Raw genomic sequence first — 12,970 nt, 5'->3', positions numbered from 1 at the left:
GTGACTTACGGTGTTTGGCTTTTACGCTTGGGATTTAAAACTATGTAATTATGAAGAATTAAATACTTATACAGTAAGATATTTAGTGGATTTATTCAACCTTTTTTTTTTTTTTTGGAGACAGAGTCTCGTTCTGTTGCCCAGGCTCGAGTGCAGTGGTGCCATGTCGGCTCATTGCAGCCTCCGCCTCCTGGGTTCAAGTGATTCTTGTGCCTCAGACACCCAAGTAGCTGGGATTACAGGTGTGCGCCACCACGCCTGGCTGATTTTTGTATTTTTAGAAGAGATGCTGTTTCACCATGTTGGCCAGGCTGGTCTCAAACATCTGACCTCAAGTGGTCTACCTGCCTCAGCCTCCCAAAGTGCTAGAATTATAGGCATGAGCCACTTCGCTGGGCCTCAGTTTTTTTTGTTTTTTTTGTTTTTTTGTTTTTTTTTTGGTAAAGTAAAGCCCTCACCTTATACCAGACACTGTTAGCTACCTTCATGGAAACATAAGAAGAAGGGGCAGGTCAAACCAAAACCAAATTAATTAATTATAGTTTGTGATGTGGTGGCAAGTTACTGGTTGTGGGAAGGGTATCTACTATAGGTATGGTGGTAAGGAAGACCTTTCTGCCAAAGCAGCATCTAAATTATGACCAGAATGATATAAAAAAACTTGCCACATCAAGATTTAGTGGCAGCATTTTTTCATACAGAGAGACAATAAATACAAAAGGCTTTATCTAGTCTGAAGAGAACTTGGTCATTCCCAGACCAGGCATAAGGTCCAGAGTGGCAGAAGCTCATTGGCTGGCTGTGGAGGATGGATTATCATAGGGAAAAAAGGCAGGCAGGCCAGTCAGGAGGCTTTTCTTACACCTATGGGAGAGTGGATGTTGGTGTGGATAGTGTTGTCTGAAGGCAGAAGAATAGCTGACTGGGGAGAGTGTGGGTGGAGGGAAAAGAGGAATTTGTTTTCCCTTGAGGCTAGCTGAGTGCTGGTGTTATTTACTGTTGCTAGGAAGACTGGAAGTGGCATAATTTGGAAATAGGAATAGAAAGATCTGACATTTTCCTTTAACCGTGTTTGAGTTGTCTGTTACCATACAGACAAATGTCAGGTGGCACGAACCTGCTTCATGAGCAAGGTATAAATGGAGACCCTTCAACATGAACATGGCATTTTAGGCTAGGGATAGATAGAAATGGATGAGATCACTTAGCGGAGAGTAGAAATAAAGAGGAGATATTGGAGTTGGACCTGAGGTTCACCAATTTAGAGATAAAATGGAGGAAAATAGATTAGTGAAGGAAGGGTCAAAGGTGGTGGGGGCAAACTAGGGTCAGGTCCCAGGGTGTTGAAAACCAAGAAAGAAAACTTTCAAGGAGGGAGTGATCAACGTAATGGAGCAAATGAGAGCTTGAAATGGAGAGGAGAGAGTGGTATTAATTGGTTTGGCTTAGATCATAGTATTTTTAACCATGAGGTAAAATTCTTTACCAAAAAGGAACCTCTTGACTTAGTTTGCCTTTTAAATGAATTTATTTCATAGGAACTTGGGTTTATAGAAAGATACAATTTTATTTTCTGTGTTCATTCTACTCTCTTTTGAGCCGCATGACTTTGGGACTTTTGGAGTGGTTTTGAAAATTATATGAAGTAATGTTTGTTTTGTTTTGTTTTTACGATGGAGTCTCACTGTGTCACCCAGGCCGTAATGCAGTGGCACGATCTCAGCTCACTGCAGTCTCCGCCTCCTGGGCTCAAGCAATTCTTCTGCTTTGGCCTCCTGAGTAGCTGGGATTACAGGTTCCCACCACCATGCCTGGGTAGTTTTTGTATATTTAGTAGAGACAGGGTTTCACAACCCTTACATTAGACCCAACCACCCACCCAGTTTCAGGCAGTGGCGCCAGCCTGCCACCATGAGAGTCTACTTGTAAATATATGGTGAATAGAGCCTAGTCAATGTGTGTGAGTCCCAGACGAAAATAGGCACATCCCAGAGGAAAAGAGAAAGGAATGACAGCCAAACATGGCCAGCTGCTTTTTACATACCTGAAATGTACAAGCCTAGCCATTCCTCCACCCTTAGGAAGAATGTGTGCGATGATGCAGAGAGGCTGTCATGGCTCTATGGTGAGTGTTGCTTGCTGAGAGTGTTAGTGGCGTAAATGTTTCTTCAGCTTGAGCTTGGGAGAGTGCTTTGCAAGCATTTTTCTCTAATGGGAGCCACTGTCAAAGGTGATACGTTGACCACTCTTTACAGATTTGTGAGAGTCATAGATTCTGATTCTGTGCTATTATTGTGATCTCATTTAGAAAGAAGTTAAGCAGTCAGTTCTAAAACAGTTTCAACCTTTCATAATTCAGAAAATGTTAGCAACCAGTTTTTCCAAATATACGTGTTAGTAATCTATACTTTCGCTACTTACAAAAAGGATTTTAATCCATATGTAACAGTCCATATAAAACAAAATTAAAGCTAAAATAAGAATGATAAAAAAACAAAGGATTATCATAAAGGAGACTGGAAACATGAGGTTACTGTGTTGAAATGTTTATTTAAACTTCCCATCTAGTCAAAAACAGGTATCACTGAGACACAGAAAAATATAGGACATCCATTTCTTTCTAGCACCAGAATCAGTGATTATCACTTGGCTGTGTATGCATTATATGATTGTTTCCATGAAGTCTACTTTTTAGTAGACTACAGATGCTTATGGTGGAACTATGGCCAGATAAACCCATTGTAAATCATAAACATTGTTGAGTGGAAAATGGATTTAATGCTGGTAATACAGCACATGGTCCCCAGCTTAGGACAGTTTGACTTTACTTTGGTTGCAAGAGTGATACTCATTTAGTAGAAACCCGAACCCCATCATGAGACATAAGGAACTCCTCAGCGTAAGGTGGGGTTACATCCTGATAAACACATTGTAAAGTGGAAAAATCCTACATTGAACCATTAGAAGTCAGGGACTATCTGTATACTCTATATATTTATGCTATATTAGTACTATTTACAATAGTAGGCTATACTGTAGTTACCGGTCCCTACTTAAACTTCTTGCAACAATAATAACAAAACTATTTTCTCCTTCCTAGTTTTCAAACACTAGAATTATAGTTTATGATAATTTTGTTTTAATTATCCTAACTGGATGGGAAGTAATAAAAGGAAGTAATGAAAAAATTTTCTGACACAGCTTGGCTTTGATGGTGGCCCAACCATAAGTGTCATACCTAAGAATGCCTATAGAATCCCTTGTTGATTTCTGTGCAGCAGTGGTTTAACTATTTTACTTTGTAACTGACACTGTTAAAATCTCAGAATTCTATCAGTAGTCATTCTATTTTTTATCGGATAGTTTTCTTGTTTATTTTAGAAGCATTTGGTTGTAAATATGTTTTTATAATAACGTAATTCATTAATGACATAGATAATATGCTATGAATGCACAATTTCCATTTTCCCCCATTTTAAGAATTTCAACACAAATGTATGTAGTTGGTAAGACTGCTATTGGTTGGATTGAATGACATTTGTAACAGTGAATGTAAAATAGGAATAAATTCAATAGAATAGGGTAAAATGGAAAGGAGCCTAAATTAAAAAAAAAAAAATCCATTATACCTCTGAAATATTTACAGACTAAATGATATGTCTAAATATTTCATCAAAATAATCTGGGGTGGTGATGGGAAGAGTGGTAATTGTTGAAGCTGAGTGCCCAGATATATGGGAGTTATTAAACCATTGACTCTTTTCTGTGTATACAGTCATCACTCCTTATCCTTGGGGAATATGTTCCATTACTCTCCAGGGGATGCCTGGGCCTGCAAATAGTACAAAATCCTGTATGTATTATGTTTTTTCTATCTGATAACTGAGGCAGCTGCTAAGTTACTAACAGATGGGTGGTATATATGGTGCGGAAATGGTAGACAGAGGGATGATTCACATCCCAGGCAGGACAGCATGAAATTGTACTACACTACTAAGAAGAGCTCACAATTTAAAATGTATGAATTGCTTCTTTCTCAAATTTTCCATTTAATATTTTCAGACCTTGGTTGACCGTAGAAAGCAGAAACCGTGGAAGGTGAAACTGCATAAAGGGAGACTACTGTACTTGAAATTCTACAATAAAGAGAAAAGTCATCAGTAACCAACAGTAACTTATAAAAAGTCAGGAATTATGTGAATTTCTAAAAAATAAAAGCTGCATATAGTAATAGTCAGAGCATGAAAAAAGTTTTAAAAATTGGTATTTGCCAAAATTTAATAGGATGTATGGAGAATAAGTTTTTGTGGATGTATAGAAGTAAGTCAAAATAGCTTGCTGTTGAGAGGACATTATTCCTTAATTGTAGGGAATTAAAATATGAAAGAATGCGACTATAAAAAAAACCAAAAATAATGTAGAAATTATTTGCCAAATGTATCTTGTAGTAATCAAATTGCTCATATTAAACAACTTACTAAAGTGGAGTCATAATTTTTCATCTTGATTCGCCACTAATTTTATTACATTTAAAAATCCTGTTTCTTTCTGTGGTTTTTTTTTTATTGGGGTTGGGGAGAAGACATTCTAAAAAGAAAGATGCATTGTTTAAAGTTCAGGGACAGAAGAGACTTCATAAATTGTTATGAAAAATTGTTTCATAATTGGTGTATATATGCCACATTTTCTTTATCAAGTCTATCACAGATGGGTATTTGTGTTGGTTCCAAGTCTTTGCTATTGTGAACAGTGCTGCAATAAACATACGTGTGCATGTATGTTTACATGCACAGTGGAATGATTTATAATCCTTTAAGTATATACCCAGTAATGGGATTCCTAGGTCAAATGATATTTCTGTTTCTAGATCCTTGAGGAATTGCCACAGTGTCTTCCACAATGATTGAACTAATTTACACTCCCACCAACAGTGTAAAAGCATTCCTATTTCTCCACATCCTCGCCGGCTTCTGTTGTTTGCTGACTTTTTAATGATCGCCAATCTAACTGGCTGGAGGTGATATCTCATTGTAGTTTTGATTTGCATTTCTCTAATGACCAGTGATCATGAGCTTTTTTTCATATGTTTGTTGGCCGCATAAATGTATTCTTTTGAGAAGTGTCTGTTCATATCCTTTGCTCATTTTTTGGTGGGGTTTGTTTGTTTCTTGTAAATTTGTTCAAATTCTTTGTAGATTCTGGATATTAGACCTTTGTCAGATGGATAGATTGCAAAAATTTTCTCCCATTTTATAGGTTGCCTGTTTACTGTAATGATAGTTTCTTTTGCTGTGCAGAAGCTCTTTAGCTTAATTTGATCCCGTTTGTCAGTTTTTTCATTTGTTGCCATTGCTTTTGGTGTTTTAGTCATGAAGTCTTTGCCCATCCTTATGTCCTGAATGGTATTGCCTAGGTTTTCTTCTAGGGTTTTTATGGTTTTAGGTTTTATGTTTAAGTCTTTAATCCATCTTGAGTTGATTTTTGTGTAAAGTGTAAGGAAGGTGTGCAGTTTCAGTTTTCTGCATATGGCTAGCCAGTTTTTCCAACACCATTTATTAAATAGGGAATCTGTTCCCCATTGCTTGTTTTTGTTAGGTTTGTCAAAGATCAGATGGTTGTAGATGTGTAGTGTTATTTCTGAGGCCTCTGTTCGGTTCCATTGGTCTGTATATGTGTTTTGGTACCAGTACCATACAGTTTTGGTTACTGTAGTCTTGTAGTATAGTTTGAAGTCAGGTAGTGTGATGCCTCCAGCTTTGTTCTTTTTGTTTAAGATTGTTTTGGCTATGCAGGCTCTTTTTCGGTTCTATATGAAGTTTAAAGTAGTTTTTTCCAATTCTGTGAAGAAAGTCAATGGTAGCTTGATGGGGATAGCATTGAATCTATAAATTATTTTGGACAGTATGGCCATTTTCATGATATTGATTCTCCTATCCATGAGCATGGAATGTTTTTCCATTTGTTTGTGTCCTCTGTTATTTCCTTGAGCAGTGGTTTGTAGTTCATCTTGAAGAGGTCCTTCACATCCCTTGTAAGTTGGATTCCTAGATATTTCATTCTCTTAGTAGCTGTTGTGAATGGGAGTTCACTCGTGATTTGGCTCTCTGTTTGTCTGTTACTTTAGGAGTTCTTGATTTATAGGAATGCTTGTGATTTTTGCACATTGAATTGTATCCTGGGAATTTGCTAAAGTTGCTTATCAGCTTCAGGAGATTTTGGGCTGAGATGTTGGGGTTTTCTAAGTATACAATCATGTCATCTGCAAACAGAGACAATTTGACTTACTTTCTTCCTATTTGAGTACCCTTTATTTCTTTCTCTTATCTGATTGCTCTGACCAGAACTTCCAATATTATGTTGAATAGGAGTGGTGAGAGAGGACATCGTTGTCTTGTGCTGGTTTTCAAAGAGAATGCTTCCAGTTTTTGCCTATTCAGTATGATATTGGCTGTGGGTTTGTCATAAATACCTCTTATTATTTTGAGATATGTTCCATCAATGTCAAATTTATTGAGTTTTTTTAGCATGAAGGAGTGTGGAATTTTGTCAGAGGCCTTTTCTGCATCTATTGAGATAGTCATATGGTTTTTGTTGTTGGTTCTGTTTATGTGATGGATTACGTTTATTGATTTGCATATGTTAAACCATCTTTGCATCCCAGGGATAAAGCAGACTTGATCATGGTGGATAAGCTTTTTAATGTGCTGCTGGATTCGGTTTGCCAGTATTTTATTGAGGATTTTCCCATTGATGTTCATCAGGGATATTGGCCTGAAATTTTCTTTTTTGTTGTGTCTCTGCCAGGTTTTGGTATCAGGATGATGCTGGCCTTGTAAAATGAGTTAGGGAGGATTCCCTCTTTTTCTATTTAAATTTAAAATAAGTTTTCCTAGCAGTCAGGATTAGTATTGTCTCATCTGTTAAATCCTAATCTCATAACTGGAGGCATTGGAAACAAGGTACTCTTAAGGAATAGACAATATGGAGGATGTTTGAATAATTAGGACTGAGACTTATCTAAAAGGTTTTGTGTCAGCCAAAAGAACTTTTTTATTTTATTTTTTAAATTTTTTGAGACAGGGTCTCACTCTGTTAACCAGGCTGTAGTGCAGTGGCATGACCATGGCTCACTGCAGCCATGGCTCACTGAGCCTACCCAGGCTCAGATGATCCTGCCATCTCAACCTACTGAGTAGCTGAGACTACAGGCATGTACCACCATGCCCGGCTAATTTTTCTTTTTTTTTTGTAGAGACAGGATTTCACCATGTTGTCCAGACTGGTCTCAAGATTATGGGCTCAAGTGATCCGTCTGCCTCAGCCTCTCAAAGTGCTGGGATTACAGGCTTGAGCCATTGTGCCTGGCCCAAAAGAACTTTTAAATGAAGCTCACATGACTGCTACTTTAGGAGTTCTGAGTGTTAGCAGCTACTAAAGTCAAGTCTGAATCTTTTTCCATGCTGGGTCCAGTTGGTCTTGATAAATTTCAGGTATTCCTCTGATGATTTAGGATTGAAAGATACATCGCTGGAATAGCACGCAGTATTGGCAAAGGAAGAACATAATTACAGTGTTGACAGAGAATGCCAGTAACACAAAAATTCAAGAGCCAAGATCAGCTGAAAAGACTGATACAGTTTCTATTTCCTAGCTCCTTTATAATTTCTAAAATTTTAGGGTAGATTTATTCTTCACTCTGTTCCTTTACAGAGCTCTCTCAGGCTTAGTTCTGGGTGCTTTCCTCTACTCTTGGTCTTTGCATGTCACGATGGGCTGCTGACATGGGATTAGCATCTCCAGCCCCGACCTTGCCCCTGAGCTCCAGAGTCGTGATCTTATGGTGGCTTATGGTGGGAAAGGCAGCATACCCTCTGCAGTCAAAACCTGCATTCAGTACGTAATCTCCTAACATTGAGTTATTACTTGTAAAACATTGAAAATGGTGACGAGTATAACATTGTAGTTGTTAATTATCTCTGAAATCTCCACTTTGGATAAATGATAGACAATTCACATCTAACACAAACTAAGTACATTTTAAAATTTTCTTCTCAACCTGTTCTCTCCTCTGTCTTTGTCATGTCAGTAACTGATACCAGCATCTGCCCAGTTGCTCAGGCCAAAACCTTAGATGTTTTCCTTGATTATTTTTTTCCCTCCCTCATCCCCTATAGCCAATCCGTTTCCATCCTATCTTCAGAATGTATTATACCTGGAATTTGTCCATCTCTCCCATCTATACTGCCACTCTCCATTAGAGTGTGTTCATATTTCAAGTGGATTACCAAAGTATTCCGGCTATTCTCATGCTCTGAACTTCATCTGCACTAGCCTTCCTTCAGCTCCTTTAACATGCTAAGCTCGTTTACCTTTTAGGGCTCTGCTGTTCCCTCTGCCTCCAAGATGTTTACATGGCTGTTACATCATCTAGATCTTAGCTAGGACATGATCTTCTCAGGGAGACCTTTATGACCACCCAATAGAAAGCAACCAGGGCTAGGTGTGGTGGCTTGTGCCTGTAATCCCAGCACTTTGGGAGGCCAAGGCGGGTGGATCACAAGGTCAGGAGATTGAGACCATCCTGACTAACACAGTGAAACCCCATCGCTACTAAAAATACAAAAAGTTAGCTAGGCGTGGTGGCACACGCCTGTAGGCCTAGCTACTCAGGAGGCTGAGGCAGGAGAATCACTTGGACCCGGGAGGCGGAGATTGCAGTAGCTGAGATCACGCCACTGCACTACAGCCTGGTGACAGAGCAAAGCTCTTGTCTCAAAACAAAAAAGAAAGAAACCAGAACTCCACTTTTTCTGTCATATCATTGATGTTTTGCTTTTTTTCTTGTATTCCTTATTTTTCTTCTTTATAATTGGTTTTTGTTTACCGACTCCTCCCTGATTATGTAGGTTGCGTAAGTGCAGGGAGTGCAGACTTGGTGATCTAAATCATCCAGTGTGTCTACATGGGTTCTTTAACAGTGCCTGGCAGATATAATACGAACTTATTGATGAATGTTAAACAACTTAGTGAACAATTTTGGAAAATGGGCAGAGCAGATGGTTTTTGTTCATTTTTACATATAGAGGGCCAGGCATGATGGCTTACACCTGTAACCTCAATATTTGGGGAGGCTGAGATGAGAGGCTCACATGAGCTCAGGAGTTAGAGACCTGCCTAGGCAACATAGTAAGATTCCCTCTCTACAAATAATTAAAAAATTATCCAGGTGTGCTGGCATGCACTTCTGTCCCAGCTACTTGGGAGGCTGAGGCAGGAGGATCACCTGAGCCTGGGTGGTTGAGGCTCCAGTAAGCCATGATTGTGCCACTACACAATCAGCCTGGGCTACAGTGAGACCTTGTTTCAAAACAAAGAAACAAAAACTATATAAGGGATGGGATCTCACTTCTGTTGTTATGAATAGGTAGTACTTTTCGTATGATTTATACATCAAAAAGTATAAAAGATATGCAGGATAGTCTCTCTCCTGCTCTTGTCTCCTAATTATTTCATGGTCACGTACCCTGTTTCTAAATTCTTACGCTTCCAGAGAACTTTTATGCATATAAATGCCAACACACAAACACACACACGCCCCTGTACATTTTAACTTCTGTGCTATCCATTGGTCCTTGGCATATGATGACTACTCCAAAACCTTTGTTAGATGAAAGGTAGAGTTTTTATATTTTGTGTATTTTCTAAAATGTGCTAAGAAACAGATTTTGTTTTATGAAAAAAAGTGAACAATAGATTAATGTTTTCTTTCTTGTGTTTTGTGTTTGTTTTTAGCTCCCTGTGCTGTCAGGAATCTACAGGACTTGGCTCGTATTTACATTCGACGCACACTTAGAAATTTCATAAATGATGAGATGCAGGCCAAGGGGATTCCTCAAAGGGCTCCACCCAAAAGGAAAAGAAAGAGAGTTAAACAGAGAATTAACACTTACGTATTTGTGGGTAATCAGCTTATTCCTCAGCCTCTAGACAGTGAGGAGGATGAAAAAATGGAAGAAGATAACAAAGAAGAGGAAGAAAAAGATAACAGTGAAGCGATGAAGCCAGAGGAGCCACCTCAAAATTTACTGAGAGAAAAAATCATGAAGCTGCCCCTCCCTGAATCTTTAAAAGCTTACTTGACATATTTTAGAGACAAATAACTTAGATCAAGAAGAAAGAATGCCTACTGATAATTCCTTTAGTCTTGAAAATGTAGCATTTGTTAGGAGTTAAAAGAATTACTTCTTTCATCAGAGCAAATTATAGTGGAAAAAAATTATCACTTGTTTCTGTCAGTAACACAAATGATGTATTCAGTGAATAAAAGAATCCCTTTTATAAAATCTATTTTTCTTTAAATCTTGGTAAAATGTTGTTTTAGCTTAGAGTGGTTTCAAAGTGGAATGCAACAGTAGTCAAGACTTGTGTACTATAAATCCTTTTCTGATTCCTTACAGATTTGTAGTGGTGAGGGTTAGATTTAATTTTATATAAGGTTTAAATAATTGTTAAGCTTATATAACCTGATCTGAATTGCAGTTGTTTGCATTTCCTCTATGAAAACTTCATTTATCTAATAAGGAAATCAAATGCTTTGTAGACCTATTTACCTTATTTGTGTTGCAATCACTGTTGCTGGGTTGCTGTATATATATTCCGGGCAATACATGAGTGCAATAACAATACAAGATATTGAATAATTTAGCTTTAAAAAAATCCCACAAATTTTATGAAATTTTACAGCCCTGCTACTTCTGCTTTTGAATCTCTTACCAAAAGACATGGGTAAAATATCTGCTTCTCTCATAGAGATTTTAAGAGCACAGCAAGTGAATTATTAAAATAGAAAGTATATACTTAATACAACTCTTTATATGGACCCTTTACATTTTCAGTATTTAAAGAAATGAGGTTATCTCAACTCTCTAGAATTTAAAAGTATATTTAGAATTGTTTTTTCTGTAGTTCACCATATAAAGTATTTGGTTTTTTAAAAAAAGCAAAACCATTGTTTTGTGTGACTCTTGATAGGACACAGAATGAGTGAATGAGCATGAGTGAGGCCACTTTCTTGGATGGCTGTAAGTAGCAGGGCCAGGGTGGACCTGGTCAGCGGATGCACTTTAGCAGATGGAACTTCTAGTTTATCTGAATATTTATCTTTGACAAGGTAGGGCTGAGCCTACATTTGCTTTGGATCTTTCTAGTATAAGAAATATTCACAGAAATTGTATGTAGATACCCTTTGTTTTGAAAATCCTGTTCAGAATCATAATGTAATCTTTGGGACCTATGCCATGTTCATTTCACTTCTTCCCATATTTTTTGTGTTTCTTTTAGTAAAACTATAATGGTTTTCGTTTTTTACTTAATATCACACAATTAAACTGTCCATATTTGAACTTCATTGTAGCTTATCAATGATAAAAAACAGGTAGTAACTACCATTGTTTGTTTGTTTTCCTAATAAGGCCTGAAAACAGCCATTCCGGGTTAAGAAAGTGTACAATGTAACATATTTGCTAGAGTTACATGGCTTATATATTTCTTAAAGGGAAAAATTTGAGAGTATCATGGACTACCACCAGCATTATTATTATTATAGTAGTTGCTCAGATTTGGTTAAGGAAGCCCAATCAATGTATAGTGAAAGGATTATTACCTCTCTGCTAAGATTCAGATATTGTTTCAAAAATCTCAGCTCCAATAATCCCACAGCATCTAAAAACAAGTGTTTGTGATCATGTAAGCACGAAATTGTTCCAAGTAAGTGAGGATATTTTAGTTACGTGAAAGACAGTTTCATGGAAGGTGTTTGTTTTATACCAGTGGCTGGGATGGTAGAATTGGGGTTATTTCTACAGTTATTCTTAGATGATTACTAAACTGTTAAGAAATGCCCCATATCATTTGTATCTAGGAAAGAAAAAAAATCAGTTTCATACTGTTTTCATCTGTCAGAAATGTTCATTTTATTTTGAATTAAATGCGGCTTTTGAAGTTACTTTGAATTCCTGGTGACCACATGTTTTTATCTGGAAAACCTGGAGAAAGTTATCTGTCCCATCTCCCCTGCTTTTTTTTAAAAAATTTTTTGGTTGGAGCTGCTGTTTAGATGATGCTTTTACTATGTAGGAGAGAGTTTTTGTTAAGGATGTATTTGAAGATTGACTTTTCCATATTGTCTTTCATTCTTTGACCTTGGCAAGGTGTACAGTAGATTTTCATGATCATTGCATATTTCTTGTCATTGAAATGTATCTTTTATGTTTTTAAATGCATCCATTTTACACTTGCGACTTTATCATTGACTTTAAGAGGTAGAAATAAAAAATGAAAATTAGAGCTAAAGCCTTTTTGTCTATTAATGCAGATAGAATAAGAATATTTTGGGTTTGTGTTTTTTTTTAATGAATTTATGTTTACTTGAGTATGGAAAATTATGCTTTATAGGTGGAAAATTAGTAAATAAAGATTAAATAGAAGTAAGTGAAAATGATGGGGAATACAGTGATGGAATTTTATAGCCAGATAAAACAACAAGTATCATCTAATTTGGGTGTTTATTTTGCAGATAAGAAAACAGACCTAGAACTGTGGCATGTTTTGCCTGAAACATAGTGAGTTAGAGACAGGGCCTAAGATAGCTTCCAGCATCAGATTAATCCCAAGAAGCCATCAGCAACCTCAGAGCTACCCAAGAAGATAATTTAAATATATACTGCTTATTGGTCAATATATTTGGTTCTTAATAAAGAAAAATGTTAAAATAGCATACATAGTGGTAAAATACAATACAAAAAGTGTGTGTTGATTTCTAGCTGTTTGAGATGATAAAAGTGAAGCAAAGCCTGTTAAATCATTGGAAGACTTGGAAAATTATTTTAAATAAACAATTACGTATAATTAAGCATTGTTCTCCCATGGCCTGACTTTTATGTTTGTCTTCTTTTTAAATTTAGGCAATCTC

The 12,970-nt window shown here is 37.0% G+C and overlaps 1 protein-coding gene across 7 annotated transcripts in view; it reads left to right on the top strand.

Annotated features, from left to right (window-relative positions):
• The window catches only part of PCMTD1 (protein-L-isoaspartate (D-aspartate) O-methyltransferase domain containing 1), an 80,812-nt gene extending 67,902 nt beyond the window's left edge, over positions 1-12,910 (top strand). For 6 of the 7 annotated variants that reach the window (XM_008000600.3, XM_008000598.3, XM_008000604.3 and 3 more), the window contains one exon: positions 9,793-12,910. In XM_008000600.3, coding sequence (XP_007998791.2) covers positions 9,793-10,160 — 368 coding nt within the window. In that variant the 3' untranslated portion in view covers positions 10,161-12,910. The other variant, XM_038000519.2, reaches the window with a different exon arrangement.
• The last annotated feature ends 60 nt before the right edge of the window (positions 12,911-12,970 follow it).

Source organism: Chlorocebus sabaeus, chromosome 8 (genome assembly GCF_047675955.1).
Source record: "Chlorocebus sabaeus isolate Y175 chromosome 8, mChlSab1.0.hap1, whole genome shotgun sequence".
Taxonomy (NCBI): Eukaryota; Metazoa; Chordata; class Mammalia; order Primates; family Cercopithecidae; genus Chlorocebus; species Chlorocebus sabaeus.
Note: the sequence above shows the minus strand (reverse complement) of the source record. Positions and strands in the feature narration are given on the sequence as shown.